This window comes from Gavia stellata, chromosome 25 (assembly GCF_030936135.1).
Source record: "Gavia stellata isolate bGavSte3 chromosome 25, bGavSte3.hap2, whole genome shotgun sequence".
In the NCBI taxonomy this organism is placed as follows: domain Eukaryota; kingdom Metazoa; phylum Chordata; class Aves; order Gaviiformes; family Gaviidae; genus Gavia; species Gavia stellata.
The window spans coordinates 10388494-10413133 of NC_082618.1; the positions used below are offsets into that span (position 1 = coordinate 10388494).

Below are 24640 nucleotides of genomic sequence, written 5' to 3' on the forward strand. Positions count from 1 at the left end.
CAGTTGATAGGATGGCACACTTTGCAGTTAATGATGCTTTACAGTTTTTCAACAGTACAAGAGCCTTTGGGACTCAATCCCTCAAGGTAACAGAAACGAGAGAGCTTTACCCAACTTAAAAGGTTCTACTAAACTTTTTAGAAGAAAAACAATGAAGTTTGCTCTCTAGAGATTTAAACTTATACATCCTTGACAGTCTTCAAAAAATAAGGCTGGGGAGAAAAAAATAGGACCAAATTTTGCATAGTCTTCAATAAAAGACCACAAATGTTTAACAAACTTCATGAAATCTATTTCATGGTGTCCAATACAACTGAAAATCATAACCATCTGTCCAACCCATTTTTATGTGTAATTTGAAAAAAACACACTGTATTTTATCTCGAGCTGATACACCCTTTACACACTCAATTGCATGATTTGGTCTCCGGCATAGCCAGGTGAGTCCACGGTATAGGCACCGCATTTGCAACAGCATTCCAGCAAAAATATTCCAGGGAGAGTTACTCTGAGCAGTGTGAGAACTGTGAACAAGAACTTCATTCATCACAGCTAATTTCCTTCTCTTGCGTAAGCCTTCCAGAAAGCTTTGCTGTTTGTCTCTGACAAATCGTTTCACAGCTAGCTAATTTTAAACATTAAAAGCCACAGACACTTAGAACTGGACACTGGATTTTAGCATTAACTAGTTACTTTGCCAGATAAGGAATGGGGTCATGTGATTTTAAAATATAAACGTGAGAAAATATTAACGCTTTAATTTAATTGCTTCTATTCTTACTCATGTAAAGCTGCTTTCTACCTAAACCTTAACACTCCCATAAACACATTCCCGAGTTAAACTTGTGTTAAGGTTAGTAGGTTTTAATCTACAGTAGCCATGTTAAGAAAGCATGCTTCCTGAAAATCAGCTGCCAGTTGATTTGCCTTGTAAACTGATCAGCAGTGGAAAAAAAATGCTCGCTAGCCAAAGTTATACATTTTGCTTGCTCCAACTACTCCTCCTTTTTAACTTGCCCTTATTTCATTTTTCCTCCCATAATTAAAAAAGATTACTTCTTGCTTCTCATGCCCTTAAATGACCTCTATCCAATTTGTCAAGTCATCCAAAATTTTCCATCACTTGATGTCATTAAATTAGTATGTCTTTCTAAAAATACATGCTAGAAACCCAACACATGCTACAGGCTGGCTGCACAGGTTACTGACTGAGGTCCTTTACTCTCCATAATGTAGAAGGTTGGAAAGTCTACTGGCCTCAAACTTTTACTTTTTAATCTTCTATAACTGATCTTTCAATTAGCTATACTCATTAGTTACCAGATTATCATACATGCCTACATAGGTTCTGGCATAAATTCCTAATCTTCTATGCATCTACATTTGGCTATGCGGACAAAGGACAAGTGCACCAAAGCGTCAAATACTTTTTGTAAGGATGGCTTAGAGATCTGGGTTGCATTTCAAGGAGATTGTCAAGATCTTTTTCCCCATCTCCTGCTGAATAATTCATCAACAGAAGATGAAACATTGCTATCCAGAAACATGGTTGTTGGGACAAATCACTTATAGGATTTCTACCTTCTTTGTTTTGCTCAGTTAAAAGAGGGATGGGCAACGGAATACAGCATTATAGCAAGCGAGCGAGACCACAGTTCATGGCTAACCGGCTTCAGCAGCAAAGCTAACCTAAGAAATTCCTTCCTCTGTGCTCATCACCACTTTCATGCTACAATTCACTACATTCTCAGTTGCACCTTGCAATTTTGCAAGCAATTGTTCATAAACCAGGTGACTGAAATAATCGGTATCATTAAAAAATAAAATTGGAGCATTATTTTTTTACTTGGATTATTTCTGTCACCTCCTTTACAGTATGGTTCTACAACCAGAAGTGAGACAGCGCAGGGATGCAGAAAGCAGCAGCGCAGCGGCTGCAGCACAAGCGGACGAGGCGAGTAGGAATTGTAAGTTGTCTTTGCTGCTGGTCAGTGAATCACAGAACTATGATCTAAAGCCTACCCTGCTGTAAGCCCACAGCTGTACCGATACAATCCTTTAGCTAGACTGGTATGCGTTTCATTACAAGAATTTTGTCCTCTATGTATGATATAAGGAAAACTAAAAAGAAATAATCTTTAGAATAGAAACAAAGTTTGGTAACTCATAATTAAGCATGATGGGGTAAACACCTGAGTCATCAGAACACTTGGCATTTGAAGAAAGGTAGATACTAGGGTTTAAAGTATTTAAGATGTTCTGTACTCAGGAGAAGTGGTTTCATATGTAAGATACTGCAATTACTCATCTCTTTCTTCCCTGCCCCCTTCTCCCTTTCCCTGCACCTACACACACTTCTTTTTTTCCCTCCTGGCACAGTTACTTCTGGTTTGTTAGCTTTCTTGCTACCTATATCGTCTACTGAAGGGCATATTTGCAATCACTCTCTAAACCATGATTTCTTTCTTAATAATCTAAAATAAAACAAAATTATACTGGTCAATTTCCCCTTAAACATCTCCATTAGCTAAAATGAAGCATTTACTTAAGTTAACGATTTCGGTACATTTACATTTGACCAGAAGAAAAAGCATGTCTATTGTATTTTGGACCTCTCTGGTGTATTTGAAAGTGTTCCACAGATCCAGTATGCTCCAAACTATGGTTTCAACAACCCATATGGGGAAAACAGGACTATATTTCCATTTAACATAATTGGTCTTATCTAGTTACCTTTAAATTGATTAGCTCCGAACAGCACACATTGACTAGCTCTGCCATGCAGTTTTGCAGCCACCACTACTGCCTTTTTTTTTTTTTAAGGGGGGCGGGGGGGGATTCTCTGTTCACTTTACAGATTACTAACCTTGATGTTTCACCACCTAGAAGATTCATTAATATGTACCAAAACCCATCAATTCATTTTGTGCAAGTATAAAGATTTGTTTGTCTTATCACCAAGAACAAAGTAAGCGTGCCTCTACAAAACTCCACAAAACCAGAATTTATGCAGATGTTCTTTCCTTTTTGGTTTTCCTTTAATTTGCAAATCTTGTAATCTAAGACTGAAGTTGACTGAACCAACATCTAAACCAGCATAGGAGTATCAGCCAAAAAACACAATCTGTTTCCCATTTATGTGTCAAGACTGCATCCTTTTTGGGGGCTGAGAAAACTATTGTTTTGAAAAGATTATATAGTGAAACCATGCTAGACATTTCAGTCATTTTACTAGATGGAAAATTTAACTTCTAAAATACAAAAATGTGTGTACCAAAAGCTAGTCAGAAACTCAGATATAAGGCAAAAGTTTAGAAAACACAAATTTCATCTTCCCTGGTAAAACACTCATTGTGGGGAATACAAGGACTGAGATCAGTGGCAAATCTCTCTACAGAATTTTTACCTAAAGCAGGTGCCAGAAATGAATTTCAAAGTGCAAATTTTAAAATTTTAGATACACTAAAATAATTTTTTTTAAAGCAGGTCCTCAACCATGACTCTCACAAAGAAATTAAGATTTAAAATTAAGAAATATTAAAGTGAAGGTTAAGACCTTAATACTGATTTTCAAAGGAATGTAACTTTTATCAGCATGGATTACATCAATGACTACTGTACTAGATTACATTACAAAAGAGATGCAACCCACATGCCAAGTTATCCAGAAGTTGATTTTTAAGTTAATACATTGTTAAATCTTTTGGGAGACATACTAAAGGTTAACAAGGTATTTTTTAGACCTGTCAAAAATCTACAATTCAGTAAAACATTAGGGGATCTCAGGGGTAAACTATGGCATTTCTAGGTTACCAAAGAGATCTTGACAAGGAAAAAAATTTCAAGAGTGAAACATAAATCCAAACATTGATTTTAGGCAAATGTTATTTTGCATAAAGAAGTTTTATACCCATCTTCGTTTCATAAAGAAGGAAAAAAGCCCTAGCATAGTATCACAGACAAAATTATTCATTAATTTCTTTCCATTAAAGTACATGGTACATTAGAGGGATAGTGAAAAGTACTTAAGTTATTTAGCATATGTGATATTTTTGAAGTTATTAATTCATTACTACTTGAAAATTCTTTGGATTCCAGATTGAAAAATGCTCTACAGTAAAAAGAATACCTTTTGATCGTATTTCCCTCATTATAGTGTATTTACTTTACAGCTAAAGGAAAAAGAGAAGAATTTCCTGATGGTAACCACTAATGCAGACTAGTGGTCAGAACCAGGAAATCCCACCCCCTAACTTGAACATGCCAATATCTCATTGATATAGTCCTAAAAGATAAAATACCATTAAATGACAGTTCAGTGGATCTAGATTAAAAAAACCTATATTCTATCAGATTTGTATTACTTTAATAGTTTAGCATCTTTAACACTTAAAACTTGCTCATGTAATTCTCATACATTCTGAATTCAAATTTCTCAAATATTTTTATGCATTTGAATATATACATGTATATATATGTACTAGTCCATAAAAATCACAAAACATATCAACACATTTTTACGTATGATCATTCATCTATCATGCAGAACTGTTTACACACAGTATTAATAGCTCTTTAACACCTATGTTTTCTTAAGGTCAAGAATAGTATGTGATAATTTACAGTGACTCCTAAACTGTAAATGAAGAGTTAATAACCTGAGGTTTTATCATAAGTCAGGTGTAGAATGCATTTATTCTTCATCTTCCATCCAAAAAACTAACAACTTCAAAGCAGTTTCTAGAAGACCTACTGAAAATGGAGTCTATGTAAAGGACTGCCAGGGAAAAGAATTTAAATTGGAGTATTGCCTCCAGATACAGCAGGGTCTAAAAATACTCTTCAACAATAAATCATGGTGCCAGACACCAACTCTTCCAAAATATTAACCATGTCCCTTATTTATTAATAACAGATAACAAGAAAAACATATTTGGAAATGTCAAAATGACCAGGGATGTTCCAGGAAAAGAGCAGCAATTGCTGCAAATTTGAGCAGAGCAACCAGAAGTCAGAAATGTTGAAGAGCTGCTAGGGAAAATCCAAATGATCACCAAGGCTGAAGAAGTCAAACTTTCCCCCCTGCCCCAGAATCACTCTCCTTGGTAAATGATTCTGACAGAATTTTAGACAATAACCCGGGTAAAATGTGAATGGGAGCAAGCCAGAGGACTGCTGGAAGTAGCAGAATCACTTCAGGAGGTCACACATTTCTCCTTTAAAAAAGTGACAACCTGGTGTCCTAGTGAAGAGGAGGATAAGGGCAGGGGGGCTGAGCTGACAGAATTGTTTTGGACATTGGCCCCATTGTCGTAACCGTGTCCAATCTCATTCAGTTTATATTGAAGAAAGACAATATAGTTTAATGTACCAGCATCAGACTGTGTGCTGGAAGACTTGGATTTCACTTCTGGATCTGCTTTGGACTAGCTGCCTTTGAGAAAATCATTCAGTCTTTTAGGCACTCCGTTTACCCTTCGGTTAAATGGGAAATATTTTAGTGTCAGTGCTACATCACTTCACTGATTATTTTACCTGCCATTGCAGTAGACAGAATAGGCCTCCTATTCCCTGCACAGTTTCAGTAGTGTGCTGACAGCTGCAGTATTTCATGCCATAGCCAGCATAATCTCCAAAGTAGGTGAGGAGATGACTGTAGTGAAAATATCAAGTGCTTCGGAATAAATCCTCTAGAACAAACGTAGTATTTTCTTCAGATATATGATTAAACAAGGTGCTTTATCTGACCACAACCATTAAGATACACAGGAAACGATGTTAAGCACAAAAACCTCAAGTTAAGGACAGAACTAAAACTGTGATTCAGCTTCAGAGGCCATTCGTGACACAGCTATTTTAATGTTCTACACAAATGCTTCTTTATGCATAACAATCATTATAGAAATGTAATCAAATGAACTATGAATGTAACAGAAGAAAAAACAGGCGTGACACTCAAGCCAATTTAAAAGAAGTGTGACTCCAGTCGAGGACAAACTATCAAAGAACTCTTAATCTGAAAGCTATTGACAAAACAGGTAATTTGCAAGGACTCTTTCGAAAATAACTTGCAATGAACAGTAATGTAGAAAAGGCTTTCAGAATTTTCTGTTGAAGGCTTACCACCATGAGCAAACTGGTTCTTTATTAAATGGGTAAACAAGAGACTGTACCAGTCTCCTTTTTCTAATGATGTGCTAGTCTTCTGATCACAGCCTGATTTAAAATCTTCTATTTGCAGATATTGAACTACTGGTAAGTAGTAACACAAACCTATCCATTCATTTTGAAAACATACGAGCTTTTTTCCTTTTTTTTGTAGAAAAGCAGAAACTACCAGTCACCTTTGAAGTATTTCCCATTAACTGAGGAATACAATAACACTGTGAAAATAACGATCCTTATGGTTTGTTCATTTCTCGGATATCTCAGCTTCTAAAGCAAAGGTATGAAGGAAAGATTTTTCCATCCAACATACCCTTTACGTATATAAACACACCGTTTGGATTAAGACAGAAAGTCCTACAAGAGCAGTGTTTGCATCACCAGTTACATGCACTCTTATTTAGAAAAAGTTATTCATGAGATTACATATACTTACAGGAGGGGGAAGAAGAAAAGGCACTATAAACAGTTTTGCAAGTTGTAAACACAACAGTAGAAAGACATTTCACTTCTCTACCCTACATGGTTTTTGCTTTAAACACTTAAGACAGGTAAAATTAATATTCCAGTTTAACACAGTACTAATACATACAGAAAAATTTACAGACTTGATAGTCTTCCTCCGCACCCAGAGTAATTAAATTCTTAACTGAAAAAGGTGTGGCACAGAATTAGTCTTACTACTGTAAGAAGATCTGCTTCAACTGTTTAGCTTTTGAATCGCTGTGTAGGGGATCACCCTTGAAAAGCAAATATTTTTCTGTAGGTATAGATACAAATCCTTTGCCTTGTCTGAATCAACATATCAAAGAGACATAAAATACCTTAAGGCCCTCTTTTATAAGAGGAGTGATACAACAATACTTTCCAGAGAGCACAGAACAAGACTGTTAACTTATTTTTCTAACTCAAAGAAGTAGATTTAACATTGCTAATAAACAGTGAGTGGCTGTAGCAATGAAATTGCTTGGTGCTTGTAATTCATTTGGTATATGACTGCTGCTTGAAAGCACCTTTTAATTACTTTTTAAGACACAGAGATTGCTTTAGACACTCCTCGGTAATAATTCTGACCAGGATTAATATCAGAAAAGGCTAATCATAGAACTGCGATTACACTGAGAACAAAATAAACTCTGCATCTATTTTATATTAAGAGTCTCTATTTTTTATTCCTTTTAAAAAGCTTAAGTCATAGGCAAATGTGCACTGACACACTGAAAAAAACTTTAAAAGCACTTCACTGTGTTATTCCATGAGCAAAAAAGGAATAGAGCTTTAAAGATGTAAGCTACTGGGTTTCATTTTTAGATGACACTACAATATATATATATAAGACTTTATTCACAGAAAATATTCTTACCCAGAAGATCCAATGCTTTTGCACACACCAAGAAGAGGACGCTTCTCAGAAAAATTATCACATTTCTGAGCACCTAATAAGAGGGAAAACAAAAAAAGAAAAAGCAAATCACTACGTATTGTTTGCGTTACCTTTCAAAGTATAGGTGTGCATGTTGTAGGGGCCCAATACATTGAAAGGATATTGAGTACATAATACTAAACTCACAGCCTGTACAAGATTAGGGATAGAAATACAAATAACAGGCAGAGTCATGAACACTGGAAGAACTGCTCTTGAAAAAGACGGCAATGAGTAACAAAACAAGCAGCAAAATCCTGCCAGGATTTTGGAGTTATTTGCTATTCATTTCAGTTGGGGTTAAGGATTCTGTAACTGTAACAAGTAACAGTTGCTCACTTTTCATTGTTTTATAAAAGTTGCCTGAAATAAGGCTGTCACCAACTCTGCGTGGGTTTCACACATTGGTTTATTCTACTGAGGTCTAAGTGGAGTATAAGGGTGTTAACCATAAGAGCACAGCAGAAGAGCAGCCACTCTCTTTAGCAGATGACAAGCTGGGCTGGTAGCGTTTGCCCAAAGCACGGCCATGCTTACAGCCCATGCCCTGTGCCTAAGAAAATACAGGATTACATTCAAAACAGTCTTTAGTAAGTTCTGCCACCAAGCGATTTAAGCCTTTAAGAAAGCAACCTCCAACAACTTCCAGCGAGACTCGGGCTATGCCTGCTGTTCACTCAAAGAGAAAACATGACTCTAACGACATATCCAATCTACTTTTAAGATTAGCTTCACCAGGTAACACCAGCGTAGCCCCAGCAGCGGAGTTCAGTGTGGGCTCGTCCCCTGCTCCAATTCAGCTGCTGAGAGAGTTCTGCCTGCCCTGGGGTCCGTGCCTGCCAGAGCCAGGCAATCCCAACCAGCCTCTCCTCTTCCCAAACTGCAATCACACCTTGACTCCAGAACCATCAACTTAAGTACCCCACGCTTCTTAAAATGGGATTGTAAAAGTTTTGAAAACTTTGCCTTATTGCTACGTAAACAGAACTAAAACTAAAATTGAGTCAAAAATATCTCCTCTATTTGTGAACAAATTTTTACTAAATTCCAGGGTATTTTTCTACCCAACTTAAATAATAGAATAACAACCAACACCACCACCACCACTACCAAATTTCCTGTTTTCTTTCAACCTTTGCCTTTTTAATTATCTATCTATAGATATGCATGTGTGTGGTGAATAATGGAATTTTAGTGTTTTTTCTTCCATTATACACCAAACCCTTTGATCTGTAAAGAATATTAGTGATACAGTCTGTTCAAAATTTAATTCACAAATACTGGTGTACTGCACTAAATCAATTATTCAGAAAGGCACAACAATTAACAATATACATTTTCACATAACAGACTCTGTTAATTATTAATAACTTGGGTACATGCAATTAATTTGTAACAAAAACTGTTCAGTACTCTCATCTGCACAAGGATAAGTCTTCCCTCCCACACATTTGGATATTTATAAAGTCAAATGGGTCACATCAATAATTTCACCATCAACAATAGCTTTACAAGTAACCTAAAACAGCCAAATGTATTTTCCTTTTATTCCTATTATTTCAAGGGCTTTTGTGAGTCATACCTGTACTGTATGTACTGACCTGTAAATTGATAAATGAAACATATAGTCTTCTTAAGAATCTGGCAACCAATTTGTTTTCTTCAATACAAGTAACAGATGAACTCCATTTGTTTCTGTTCACTTAGCTAGTCTCTCCGCAGTAAGAGTGAAATGCTGACTACCAGGAGTTCTGACATTGATTTAAGTGGAGCCAGGATTTTACCTTGAGTATTAACTATATATATATATTTTTTTTTTTACTAGGATATATTAGAGATATGAATTTGTATGTTTCTTTATGGTCTAGTTCTAAGTTTAACGACAAGGAAGGAGGGGCAAGAGGAAGAAAGGTGGTGGGGAGTACAGGGAAACAACTGCATAAAATCAAAAGGAATTCCTGTTTTTAATATCCACGATACAGATTTGCAAAATTTGTACAATAGGTGCTTAAACTTCTGGTTTCAGTCTGCAATGACTGCAGCCCTCATTTAAAAAAATCCATTTTCTACTTCAAATATATACTTTCAGAATGTAAATATTAATACTGTAGAAAAGGATCATTATTTTGAGGACTCTGCAGGGCATTAAATCAGGTTAATAGCAGTCCCATTCATGAGATTGCAAAAAGCGACATGTGTTGTTCTCTGCAATGCTTAATGGAGTCAGCAACCCTTTCTCGTTCTGCGGTGGGATTTAATCTTCCAAGTTATGGTGGATTAATTTTTATTTGCAAAATTGTGTTTATTTGCATGTGCGATACACTGACATTGTACACACCTGCTCCACACACAGTGTTTAACAAAATGCAGCAGGATGATTGAAATGAAAAACAGCTAGCTAAATCCCTCAAATACAAAGAGTATTGAAATCCTGTTGCAAAGTCTTTTTCTTAAACTCCTTTTATTCTAAATCCTTTTAATTCTGTCATATAACACTACAGCATTTATAAAAAGCTGAAAATCCTGACAAATCACACAATTAAAGTAATGAAAACTGTCCTTCCTGCCAACAAGGCACCACCTTATCTACAGCTCCATTTAGCTAAATGATGTGTTTTTTAAAAAAAAATCTAACTTCAGTTAGTATACTTAAATCTGAAAAAAAAATCTCTGGCTAAATGAAATTTCATACAAATCAGCATTTAGAACTTTATGAATTCAAAAGGTTATCCACACGTAAGCTCAAAGCAGCTTACGTACTGTACTTCTGATGAAACTGTGAATAGATATATCCCTCGGCCCTACTAAGGCCTCTCAATAATGCCAATAATAATAATAATAATAATAATAATAATAATAATAATAGCAGCACACCTTTTTGAAGGAAAAAAAAGAAAACCCAGTGATTTCCACAGGAACTCAAAAGCTACTCAAAACTATGAAAAGTACCTTCGTTTCCCTTGAGTAAGAAAGGCAGTGTATAAATGTCAAATTCTGACCTATTTAGCACAAGCATATATGCATGATGGAGTTAATTTTTTTGGTGTGTAATTCCACTGATCAAGTTCCATCGCAGCCATTTAATAATGCAGTGCATCTCCTGTTCAACTAAACCCCTCTTATTTCTATCTGTTAATTGAAAATCGTGTTGCATTTGTGGTCCTGCCCCACGTCAGTGTAGTAGCCAACCAGTATCTGGAAATGTGTTAGGCCCCATGGCTGGCATTCACTACGTACCGTTTTCACTCCCTATTTTGCTTCTTCCTTTTGGGGTGGGGGGGAGGAATCTTTCTTAAGATTTCTTAATCATTACCATTTTGTGTCTGCTTTCTTATTGAACACAAATGCAAAAAAGCATATGTGCTACTTGCAAAAGAAGTGAAGAGGCTTAAGTCAGTCCTAAAAATAGTGTGTGAATTCTTTCCTCAGGGTAGCATCTATAAACACTCCATTTCCTGCACAGATAAGCTCTAACTGCGTTACTCAATATCATGCCTGATCAATGGTGCTGCGACTGCTGTCCTCGTCCCAGACCTTCAGGTGCTCTTTTAGTGTTAACGTTCTAGAATAATACGATGCTCATGGTGTAGCTCCCTTAACTCCCAGCATCACCCAGACATTTCAAGTTTCAACATCCCTCTCCAGTACCATCATACCTGTTTCTTACATCCCCCAAAAGTTACCACCCTAGAACCCCCTCCAACTCCAGCTGGTTTCCGTACCTACTGCCTCCTCAGCCCATTCCACCCTCCCATTTCTGAGACGACAAGACAGCAATGTTACAAGAAGCAATGGTGGCTGGAGAACATTATCTTGGCAGCTCTGTCAAAGACACAGAGCTATGCATCTTTATAGAAAGTTGTTTCTTCTTCTGCACAGCACCAGAGTTTTATTCTCCAACAACTATGTAGCTTCTATATGAAAAAAAAACAAAAAGATGACCTTGGAACATTTGCTAGAGATCAATGTTTCTGGAGTCACGCATTAATTGAAGACAGATTGGAGTATTGTATTTTGATTGAATCTTGTTCAAAAAACTTAAGACGTATCAGTCTAATACAGTGAAAGTTTAAGGTCTAATAGTCTAAAGCACTGACGTGATGTGGCCAGAATTGAAGTGGTGGGACACAGGTCAGTCCACACAGCTTCAAAGAAATTAGTATTCTAAAATGCCGTGCTCCAAAATTCTTCCCTATAATATCTATAAAAGGCTTACTTGCTACATTTGAGAATCCTGTTCTGTAATTTCTGTAATCCACACACATTATATCGTAACAACCCACAGTTGTTACAAAACACCAAAACTTAAATGCACACCTGCATGACCCTCTTGCACCAATCCCAATCTAGCTACCAACTGCTCCTGCTTGTTCAGCTTGTAGGGCTAGTTCCCCTGCTATACGTACTATGCAATTATTTTGGCCTTCAGGGACTTAAAACCACTAAGCCACCCAAGTGGTTGAATACATACAAAACTCACATCTGCCTTCCTTTAGAAAGCAACCTAAAGATTATAGTTCTTTTAAGTATACCTGTGCATAAAGCTGAGTCAGCTTTTGAGGTTCAAATTTTATTTTACCAAAATCAAAGATGTAAGCAGTAGAGTACAGAGATAAATCTGCTGCAAAATTTAAACTTTTAACAGTTTCAGATTTTCAAACGCAAAACTACTGTGTCCCAATTAATTTTAGCTTTTCACGTTAATTCTAGTTTTCAACCCTTCATCCATAAGGTTCCCTTGGTTCACAGGGGTTTTAAACATACTACCTCCAATTTCCTTCTTTTTCCAATTTCCTTCTTTTATTTCCTTTCTTACTTGATTTTTTTTTTTCCTTATCAGTCAATTTGGCTAAGCAGTCAAATTCATTGAGAGATGTAGGACTATTAGATCATCTTTTCTGCAAGCAGCATAATCTAGAAAATGGCAATAAATTAATTCAGTTCACTGGAGGAATTTATTTTCATAATGCTGAGACATGGAAATAGGTTTTACAGACAATGACCGATCTAAACTTCAACACACAAACCTGTCATCATGTACCCTTTAACCATGAATTACCACACGCAATGCTATACCTGAAGCTTTTCCTGGTGTCTTGATAGACTTTTAAACTATGCAAGCCTACCTTAATAAATGGGATAGCATAAGGCAGAAAGCAGGTATTTGGCCAGGGTTTTGTAAAATGACCTGGCATAAGTAATGAAAAACGGGAGACTGTAGCACTAACTCACTTCAGAAAGCAGCGATATTCTGATCTGGTAGGAAAAAGAATAGCAAAGCTGTCTGGAGTAAACGTATTATTTCCTTAGCACCGATTCAGAAGTATATATGCAATGGACCTCAAAATGAAGTCAAAACACAACAAATCTTTAAAAATATTGCAAGAGTTCTGAGTCTGTTTCATTAGTGACTTCACAGGTCAAAGAACCTACAACTACTACAGAAAACCTAAATAAGTAATATTTTTTGATTTTTCTATAAATATCATGGAAATGCTAATCAAAAGAGAAAAAGCACAAAACAAACACAGGAATATCCAAGACAGAATACTTAATAATATACAGAACTCAAACTCAGCATCATTTCAGTTCTACAAGTATGGATTAATGCAGCCAGTTACCCCAGAAAAATGAGAAAGGCATCATCTAGAGGAAGCAGTCAAAAATTAGAAAACATGTTGAACAAAGAATATGAATAATTAGGTTAGCGTGGCTAAATACAGCCATTAGGTATTGTGTGAGAGGAAGCCCAATACAGAGTAACTTGAGTAGTAGTGAGGACATCAAAAATTTGAATCATATAAAATGGAGGAGGAGGGAGTTAATACACCCCGATTTTTGCTTGGTTCTCTCACTATCATTAACTACAATCATGTTACCAACTGTATTTTCCTCTTCACAGAGAACGGTAGCTAAATTTAACTGGCAGAGTTCCAGCTTTGTTTTAATCACAAAGTCGCATCAATTTGTCTTCAAGCACATCTTTGCATGCTTGTTTTATCTGAAGAGACAGAGAAATCCAGAGCCCAGCAAACCAGGCACCTGAATACATATAAATAAGTACTAAACTCAATCACAGCATACAGATTTGAAAGTGAAGAAGAGCTAGGCGAGTTAAAAAAGCCGTGCCAACCAGATGGCTCAGCAGATAATGCAGCATGTGGCACACAAAGTGCCAGGACTTAGTGTTCTTACTGCTAAGACTGACAGCATCCAGACAGAGATGTTCTCATATTCTGAATATTAGCTATGCAACTTTATCTCTTCTCTTAAGCTCGAAATTTGGTCACAGTGTAAACCTTCAGTCTCCAAAAAGGCCATTTATATTGCAAGCTGTAGAAAATAATCAAAGCCATATCTACTGTTGAAGGCAACAGCAGATATTCGCTGTCCACAGAGAAGAGTTATTATCTACATTTTTCAGTGTTATTTACAGAAATCTCTCAATTCTTTATGGACATCTTGTCCAGGCTGCAGACCAACCATGCCACGGACACAGAGACATCAAAGTGCTGCAGCACTGGGCCAGGTCAGGTCTTGCCTGGTTTGTTAGCTCAGACAAAACCCTGCATGAACATTGCAGTATAGCTGCCAGGTCAGAACAGTTCCAGGAGCCATTTAACTGCTCTAGCATGGCACAAAGCCTGAACTAATAAACCTCACCGGATCTGAGTTGGCAGCGTGCAAGGCCAGCTCCAGATACTGCACCACGTTCCTGCTACTAGGACCACTTATAACCTGCTAAATCAGATTTGAGGAGGTCTCCTTTGCAGTAAGCCTGTATGAAATAAGCCTGCATGAAATAACTCTTTTGAAACAATGCTTTATTATGCTATGAAGCACATGACGCAGCAGAGGATCTAACATCAAAGGACTGTAGTATTTTAACAAAATAGTTGACAAACTATTAAGTTCTGCTACTGTAAAGTCACCAAGTTAAAACCATGAGCTTTCCTTTCACACCTGGGAATGAGCTTCTTATCACAAACTAAGATCTGTTTCCAGGAACGTGCCAAATCCATCCACCGAGAGAGTCCGATTTTCAATAATTCCCTTTTTACAGCTTTACAGTAAAATAGTGTTTGAGCCTACTGATGGCAATCAGCTTCTCCTTTACAAATTCCTTTTATTTTGTTCAGAATCATTAAAGCTCATGTGTTAGTTATCTAAGGCCTCTTATTACAGCTTTACTTTTATCTGATTCCAGATATTGGTCAATGATACATTCATGTACCTTTAATCAAAGATTTATTTAAACCAAGCCATGTAAAAAGAGACCAAAACATGTTTTTAAAAGGTTTGACTTAATTTAATATGAGCTAATTTGAATAGTTTTCTAATGTAACAACTATCATTGTCAGATGCTAAATATATGCAATTTAGAGACAGAAAGAAACTAAGCGCTTGAAGGAGTTCATAAGCAGTGTAACTTACTAGATTGAAAAAAATCAGAAAGCCCTATTTTGCTACCAGAAAAAACAGAACTTATAGGTTCTTTGATTAATTTACTTAATTTTCATTTACATTTCTCTTTCTCCTCTTTTTTTCCTTTGAGAGAGGAAGGGGCATAGACATCCATTACTTAATGACACACATAAGAGCAAAAAAACATAGCCCATCAGGAATTAAGCAGTATTCCCATAAACAGAATAAAAGGCACAAAATGCTTGTGAAGTATTTTGCTTTAAATTACTTTAACCTATAACAGAGTTACAGAACCACATATAGTCATACTTTGTATATTCCTCTGCTCAGGAAATTACTGAGACAGTATAAAATGTGTCCATTAAACCTTCAATTTTTTTCATTTACTTTCCTTGAAACACTCAAAAGTATTTAAATTTTAATTACCAAAAAAGCAAATTATAACAATTACATTTTAGGCTATTTTTTTTCATTAATTCATATTAATGAATTAATATTAATTTCACTAATTAATTCATAATATACTACTAAAATTTGTAATCCAGCAGAATCCCAAAAAACCTTGGTCATACTAGAAGTACATTCTTTTCACCCCCAAAGTAAAACACGGCAACCAATTTCAACTGGAAATACTACTCAGCAGCTGTACAGAATACCTTGCCCAGTTGAAGTTACAGGGAGAGTGGATAAGCAAAACGTAGCCGAAACCAAAAACGAGCCAGGACACCAACAGATCTTAGGCCTTTAAGAAGTCTCCAGGCAGATTTTGTGTTTAGATTGAACAGTGTCGTTTTTTAAAGGGATTTGCTTGTTTATGCATAGTTCTTAAATTTTGCAGCAAGCTCTTCCAGGGGGTTAACTCAGAATTTCCAAAACAACCCTGTTTAACCAACTAAGCAGCTTGTCTTAGAACTTGATAAAACAGTATTTAAGCAGTAAAAGAAAGGAGGTCCCTATCGGTACTTAAGGGATCATGATAAAAGTTCAACCACTAAAAAGGTCAAACTGTTTGAATAAAGTCTACATAAAATAAGCAGAAAGGGAACAAATTAGAAGCCAGTACCACCCCAAAAAACAAAATCTGTTTTCTCATTACTTTTATTGGAGTGGAAAAGCAGCCTATTTTAAAAAATCATAAAAAGCTGCAATTGCTAAACTTAATACGTGCACTAGTAGACTATTTAGATCATTTCACAGCTTAGAAAATACTTTGGTTTTTATTCATACAATATTTAAATAATCAGAAAAGGATATTTTCTCTTTGTACAAACTGTATTACTTAGTTCAACTACTTCTTGCGTTATCTTACTTATATTGTTTCAGTTTCAGCTCCTGAACGGGTAACAACAACAACAACAAAAAAAGGCAGACATACTATCCTTCTTCTAAAGAGTTTAAGAGTTTAGAAGGGCATCACATTATGATTAGACTTTACAATGCACTATAATAGGAGTTTTTAATAAACGGTAGTAATTTCTAGATCTACTGCTATCAGCCACTGCCTTGCTATAAAAAAGTAATTTCAATACTATTTTATAGCAATAAAATGTGGATAATAAATATTTCCAAATAGAATCAATAACATCTTTGGACTGATCTCTGAGCACAGATATACCTAGATATCTCCTAAACTACAAAGGAAGCAGCATCAAAGCTGAAATCTGAAGATGAAACTGGAAAAAGCACTGGATAGGAGGGAAAAAAGTAAGTAATACTTGTAGAAAGCTATTATGAAGGTGACAATTTAAAATGAATGAAAAAAATCTACATAACAGGTTATAGCAATGATTTGGACAAAGATCTGTAAAAAAAGTTATGCTTAATTATGAACTATATAAATATATACTTACTGATTTGTGGAGCCGGTAAAATCCGTGCAGCTCGAACTGGACCATGGCGGACAGAAAAGAGCTCCTGAGCTTCACCACTGATCTGCGAAACATACAGATTATGAACATACAATGTAAAAATATATATATACTTACAAAAAAAATACATATATATTTATATTTTTTTTAATATATATATATATACACTTACAAAAATATATATATATTTAGTAGGTAAGAAAGTAGGTAGAAAGACATCATACGAAAGGTAGGTAAGAAAGTGAATTGGTAAGACATTGCCTTTCTAACCAACCATCTGCAATCTCTCTAAATGAGAATATCTTAGAAGTCTTGAATAACACAAATTATAGCAACAAAGATGGCCTGCCTCTAGAAATGCGTGCCTTAGACTGCGTGCCTGAGATACTAGCACTATCTACTATTAATGACTATACACGTTTTAAAAGAAACAAGATTTGAAAGTTGACTGCTGACTAATTAACAAAAACTCAAGGAAACTGAAACACAAGCATTTATTCTACACAGTACATGCTTGAAAGAAAAATGCTAACTAACCAATGATCAAGAGTGGCAAGCATTGGTGGTAAAAGATCAGAGAATTTGATATATCGGCACATTCCATATTCTCCAGGTGTGAAAATTGTGTTTAAAAATAGGGGGTCAAACTAATTAAGTTTGTCACTAATGGCAATCTTGAAAAGATTAAACCAGAAGCAGTTAAGAAGAATTTCCAGACTTCCTGTAAACGGTCAGTCAGAATGGATTTTCATAACTGCCTGGTAATGGATCCGATATGGAACGTCAAACTTCAGGAAAATGGCAAACATTATGAAGCTCATTTCCAAATAACCAACAACTTAAAACAGATGTAATGAGACTAAGAACGTAGCCAACACGTTGGCATAAAGTTTTGCCAAACAAGCAGTTTACAGTATCAGAAGTGAATACAATTTGGAACAAGGTTCTTCTGAATCAATAAACTATAAATCCAAGTTAGCTTTTTGAAATGTCATTTTATAGCTGTTCCCATTTCTTTGTGCACTTCAGATCACACGTTCAAAAAGTTAAAATACTACTACTGTTCGACCAACAAGTCGTAAGTATAGTACTTCAGACTCTTAGCTTACTTGCAGTCTTAACCCCGAGCCTCATTATTTATTATCGCTACTTTAGACAATGTGAGCAGAATGAACCCTACCCCACTGAAGCACAAGTTTTTCATAAGATTACTTTGAAAACACTATTTATTACAGAGGTGGACCATCATTCTGTAAACAGTAAGTAAACACAGAATGCAGTGAACTACTGCTTTTCTATATTACGCCTGGAATAACATTCAAGCTACACGAATTTGGGGAAGTAACATTCAAAGCCATTTTAGTTTCGCAGACAGCTGCAGTTCCACATTGGTATGAATCAACATCACTGTCAATGATGTGATCAGAATTGTTCCTCATGGACACACCAGTTTTAAAACTGTAATCAATATGAAAATTAATCCCTTAGTCTACCCTGCTCTTATTTTATTAGGCAGATGTTCCAATCGTAGCAGATTCTCCTCTCCCGGCTAACAGCATCATCTGAACAACACACAACATTGCAGTACCCCAGCTTTTGCAAAACAAGTTTAATTCTCCCTCTGAAGAGCTTGCCAACCAGATTCTATACAAGACAAAAGAATGATGATCAGAAATCAGCTCAGTAAAGGTTTGCTGACTGTTTTTAACAGCTCTTGAGTTTAGAGGACGGGGAGGGAAGCACATAGATAACATCTGCATCCAGAAAAGAAAGCTTGGAAAAAAAGAATAGAGCACAGCTATGCAGAAAATGAGAAAAATTAAAGAAAAACAGAGAGAGAGTAATAAAGAGATGAAAAGAGATGAAGACAGCAGCATGTTTTCTACCCATCAGAACACACCAGCTCTATGAAAAGGGAAAGGCAGATATGGAGAAGAAAAATATAAGGCTTTGGAACTATTATTGGCAATTAAAGATTTTTTTTCCCCCAAATCATGAAAATGCTGCTTCACATGTGTATGCACATCAATGTCTATGAATGAAAACAAGAGGGAAAAGAACTAGCATAACAGAAAGTATGGAAGAAGTGATTCACATAAAATAATCCAACCCAATTCAGTCACCTCCTCCTACTTTTTAACTATGCCAGCACAACAGCTCTAACTCCAATCTACTTCAAATAAAGTTACAGTCGCAAAAGTAAGATATACTAAGAAGGCCAAACGCTCTTAACTCAGTTTCGGCTCTTAAATATACTGAACTCCAGAGAGCATGTTTATTTAGCCTGTCATGCCAAGACCTGGTAGAGCTTAAAGTTGAAATTTTCAAAGAAAAACCTAAAAGGTATAAATACAAGTTAAGTTTATTTGTACTTCAGCACCTAACGTGAAAATCCCAGCCCAGCTCTTTTCATGCATACAATGCTTTTACTTTTTAATAATTAATATTCATTATTTGAAAAATAGCTATTTTATCATTCTATACCAGGAGGAAATTACAGAAAGAAAGGTTAAATGGACTAACCAAAGCCACAGGAACAGAAAGTGACAAAGACGAGATTACGGGTAGTTAGCTCCTAACTATTTTGAGACCACTGTAATGAGTAATACTGTAGTGTAACACGGCCTTTCCTCCCAGTCTGTGTAGGATCTTTTTCTTCCCAGAAAAGGGAAAACTGTGTAGAACTAAGAAAAAAAACAAGTAAATGTTCAGATAACTTCAGCCATCTGCACAGCTCACGTACTTAGCAGGTTATATGTTGCTGACTCCTGGGAGCCAAAAAGGAGAAAATTTTAAGAAATACCTCCACTGCAGATTTTGTAATGAACATAAGCAATCCCACCCAACCACTGGCATCTCATTTGTAAAGAAAACGTCAAATTCAGTGAAAAGCACCAAAAAGTTTACAAAAAAATCTGGACAACATGGATCAGATTAAAACACCGATACTTAATGGAGCATACCTCCATAAAATAACAGTTTTCTTAAGGGATTTTTTTTTTTAAGTTGTATGTCTTTAACTGTTCTATAGAAACAGGAAATCACAGAATCCTCAAGGTTGGAAAAGACCTGTAAGATCATCGAGTCCAACCAACAACCCAACCCCACCGTGCCCACTAAACCATGTCCTGCAGTGCCACGTCCACACGTTCTTGAACCCCTCCAGTGATGGTGACTCCACCACCTCCCTGGGCAGCCTCTTCCAGTGCTTCACCACTCTCTCCGTGAAGAGATTTTCCTAATATCCAGCCTGAACCTCCCCTGGCACAACTTGAGGCCGTTTCTTCTCGTTCCATCGCTAGTCACTTGGGAGAAGAGACCAACACCCACCTCCCCACAAACCCCTTTCAGGCAGTTGTAGAGAGCGATAGGTCTCCCTTCAGCCTCCTCCTCTCCAGACGGAACAACCCCAGCTCCCTCAGAAGGCACTGGACTTTGTTGTACACCCTAAATCAGTAAGAGCTTGGTTGCTCCTCTGGTTTGCTTGGCACTGAAAAATGCATTAGGGCTCAAGATTTTCTTGACTTTTAATTAACTTTTTTTTTTAAACACTACCACCAGCAGAAGCTTCTGCTATTTACAGTCTTATAAAACTCTGAATTAACTGTGGTTGATGCTAATGCCCTTCATTTATCTATATAAAACATAAAACTTTATTACCATTGCTGAGGCCACATGTATCAATTTTGACTGAAAGCCCCATCTTCAGAGGGATTATATGGTCTGATCTTCCTGCCAGTTCGGGCCTTATCTCACTCCTGAGACAGCCAACACAGACAGCCAATCTTTCCTGTGAATGGGACACTTATTCTACTAGGAACTGAAGTGGGACAAGGAACTACATTTAGTATAAGCCCAGCCCCATCGCTAAATGGCTCACAACTTTGTTGCTGCCAGTTTGGGTGAGATGTGAGCTGGTAAGTGTAAGTAAAAGGCTCCGCATCCCATTACCAGTCCCTTGAGCTACGCAGTCTCATAAGCATAGACAAAATATAAATAGATTTCTTGAACTGAAAACAGAGCTTTAAATTCTTCAAAAAGCACCTGTGAAGAAACTAGGCTGTGGCTGCCATCTTGGATTTGATCCAGCTAAGTAGCGAGTCCCCGTGGCAGCTTTCAAAGCTCTTAAAAGTTTTTCTTTCCCATTCCAAAAGCCAAGAATATTTCCAAACAGGTTTCAAGAATTGAATATCAAGCTATAAAAGCAGCTTCAGGTACTCGTTCTATGAAAGACCGAATCCAAAATGACAGCTCCAAGCCGGTCTGATAGAACATTTCAGCTTTCCCAGCGCCTGGTATCAAACCATGAGCCCCAGACCTACATGGAAGGCTGCAAGCAAAGAACACGCCGATTCAAAACCCAGCCCCCAATGAAGTCTTCATCGCTCTCTTCCAATAATGACAGAGCGAAAGAGGAAGAAGAACTCTCTCCCTCACTTTGACGTCTTGAGCTACTGCTTAAAATATGACAGACCAGAAATCTGGAGCACTGGTTAATTTTTGATGACAGAGCTTTATTGTTTGGAGCATACCAGTTTGCACCCATAAAAAAAACAGAACAAAGGAAGTTTTGTTCACACTAAGGATAACTAATAGTTTCCAACCATAGAAAATGGTTTTCACATGGTGAAAAAAGAAGTCAAACGTACACCAAACTGAAACAAAAGTTCGAAACTCAATGCTTAAACTACTGTGCAACTACATAAAAGCAAACTGCTTGTATATTAAAAAACTGTCACAGAGCACAGGGAGGATACCAGGGTTGGTTTCTTTTAATATTCTGATATAAGTTTTAAATGTGAACTAGATTATCATGATATGACGTTGTAATATGACAGTAAACAACTGACAGATACCACCACAAAATACTGTTTGAGATAATCCTATCGGGTTAAAGACTACTACCAGTTGTCTTGCTGCTGAGAGAGTAAGGAAGCACTGTAAGTAAAAGGACAATTCTTATAATTTTAGTTTAGAAATTCAAACAGTCCGCTTTTTCATTCAAAACAAATCTCTCAATATCTAGAGATTATAAGGATTTAGATGCTCAAAGAATGTCAGACGTCTACTCTAGTGACTGAATTAAGTATGAAATTGCATCTATCATTTAAAATTATGACAAGGCTAATTGAATTTAAAAAACAATGAACGCTTAGAAATGGGTTTGGTTACAGTTCCCTCAACATTCTCACTTTATTTGTCATACGTTTTGAGGAGATTTAGCATGATCAGGCTGCAGGCTCCCCATAAACTTCTAATTTGGGAGACGGTTCTGCATTGTTTTTAATCACTTCATTTCTACACAAAGACAAGAATGACGCAGACAGTATTGGAAGAAGGCAGAATACGGGTAAAAACACCCTTCATGAGTCTTCATTTTAGCTTTGACCCCATCTAAGGAGAGCCACATGGAATGCCATTGGGACTCTTCTGATACGTCTCACCACATCCTTTTCAAATGTTGCTGCATGTGCTTTTTTTTTTTCCTACTGATGTAGGGTATAATACGAGTTTTAAAAAACTTCCAACAGTTCTGCAGTCACTTAATGAGTGTAAAAACAGAACGTTTCTTACATAATGCTAGCATCTGCAGCGTAAAAAACCAAAGCCTCGGAAAATGATGTGCATAGATGTTTTGTAAAGTCCTTAGACATTTTTCAGGGTTACTCTGTCAGGTCATTACCACATTTTTCCAGGTGGCTAATACAAGCCTCAACAGCGGTACCCTCTATAAGGAGGAGGTCTGGACAAAGAACGGATCGCAGCTTACTATGTAGTAAGTGACCAGTCCTTTTCCCAGCTCTGAAAGGGGAAGAATTACCAAGGGACTAAGAAGACCACATCAAAACCCCAGCAGACAGGGCTTTTGAGGAACAGTTGAGAAAACAAAATGGAACTGGCATGTCTGACTTACCATATACATCCATCTATACATCCACATACACACATCATCTGCTGTACAACTGCAGTTTTAACAACTTAAAAAAATCATAGTATTATTGACAACAGCATTTAAAGAAATTTAAGGTCTGGCAGTGGATAAATGGCAGTGTGTGATGCCACCCTTGTTCCACGAGTCCTCTGCATTCCAGAGGTCTCCACACGGAAGTCACCTACCACATGGGCTGACGCATCCCGTCAGTCTGTGGCAGTGTCATTATACCACAGCCTTCAAGTATTTTTCGCTAAATATACAGCTGCGCTTGTTATTAGAAGTTCGCTTTGGTAGTTCCTATTTTATTCAACTCAAGCTTGATCGTTCTTTTTTAATTGTAATATGAACCATTAAATTAAGATGATTTTTCTACTTCTGAAGCTTCCAGCATACCATGAAAAAAATTATCTGCCCCAAAACCAGCCAACATGCATTTCCCTGAACAGGAACATCTAGAACAGATACTTGGAAACCACATTCGGCAGAAACCAGTTCCAATTGTGTTTGAAACATGAAACTGGGAGCAAGGGAAAACCAAATTCCAAATAAAACACAAAACTACACTGCACAGTTATCAAATAGGAACTTCTAGTCATACTTTTGTATATTCCCAGATTTCTCCCCACTTAGTGAGGCATATTTTAAGAACACTTTTAACCTTCCCACCCCCATTTCGAAAGAAAGATCAAAGCAAAATCGTTTGGATGGACACCTTCCGCTTCTTATGCAATACAGATTTAGACACTGCACTTCAAAACCCCAGCCGTTACTTCAGCACCCAGCAGTCCAAACATTATTTCAGTCCTTTGAAGCAGCCCTAATGGTATCTTCCATTTGCAAGTAACACTTCTGTAGTCAAAGATCTTACTCCAAGGAGATGTTAATGTGAAACCACTCAGACTGCAAAGAGACACACACTCCTGGAGGCAGACTGCGAAGGTGTTTAGAAGTCAATGTAACACCATTACGGAGAGTGTCAGCTTAGAAGCTGTCATAAACACTTCATAATCACTCAGACACAAACTGGACTGCCTGCAACACATTACTTTATTAAGTGCTGAATAGAGGTTCAATTGTACGAATAAAAAGCACAATGCTACAGATAATAGCCTTACTGAGTAGATTTTCACATAAATGTCAAATTGTTGCTTTTTCAGGTTGAAAGGTTTTTAAACCGTAGAGATCCGGGTTTTTTTTTTTTAACTAGAATAATGTTGCTTAATTACAAGCTAAATACTCAGCAAGATCAAGAAGAAAGGTTTGTATAATACCAAAGGACACAAAGTGGTGCCAAATAAACTCTAAATATTAAGTCAGTCACATAACTGCCAGATTTCATTTTACTCAGACAACGTAGAGCAAAAAAATGAGATGGAGAAACAACAACGTGGAAAAAAACCAGGTTATGTTACCTCCAAATTTATTGGATATAAAATCCTACTCTGAAAAGGTATTTAAAATTTATGTTAAAGCCTATCAATCTGAGAAACCCTCCTCTAACAAAGGAACCATTCCAACACTGAAGTTATACTAACACATACAAATTGCACAGGTCGAAGCTGTACCTCTCTGGGTCTGATCTCAGAATTTCACAGACTATACAAATGAAGGGCTGACAAAGTTATGCAATATCTCTACAGCTGACATTAAGATGGATGGTAAAATATTTCCACATTTGGCATTTTTTCCATTTCACTGGACTTCCCCCCCACCCATTAAAAATAACTCTGCAAAAAATGAATGACACTAAGAGAAACTGTCCTGAAATTTCATTTTTCTTGTTTTTCCTAAAATATTAAATACTATCAAAATCGAGGAATTATG

The 24640-nt window shown here is 36.7% G+C and overlaps 1 protein-coding gene across 4 annotated transcripts in view; it reads right to left on the minus strand.

Moving 5' to 3' along the window:
- Positions 1-24640, minus strand: part of BCAS3 (BCAS3 microtubule associated cell migration factor) — a 370279-nt gene that overhangs the window by 336716 nt on the left and 8923 nt on the right. For all 4 annotated transcript variants that reach the window (XM_059829121.1, XM_059829119.1, XM_059829120.1 and 1 more), the window contains exons 5-6: positions 16864-16945; positions 7529-7601 (exon numbers count right to left, since the gene is read on the minus strand). In XM_059829121.1, coding sequence (XP_059685104.1) covers positions 7529-7601; positions 16864-16945 — 155 coding nt within the window. The remainder of the gene's footprint in view (positions 1-7528; positions 7602-16863; positions 16946-24640) is intronic.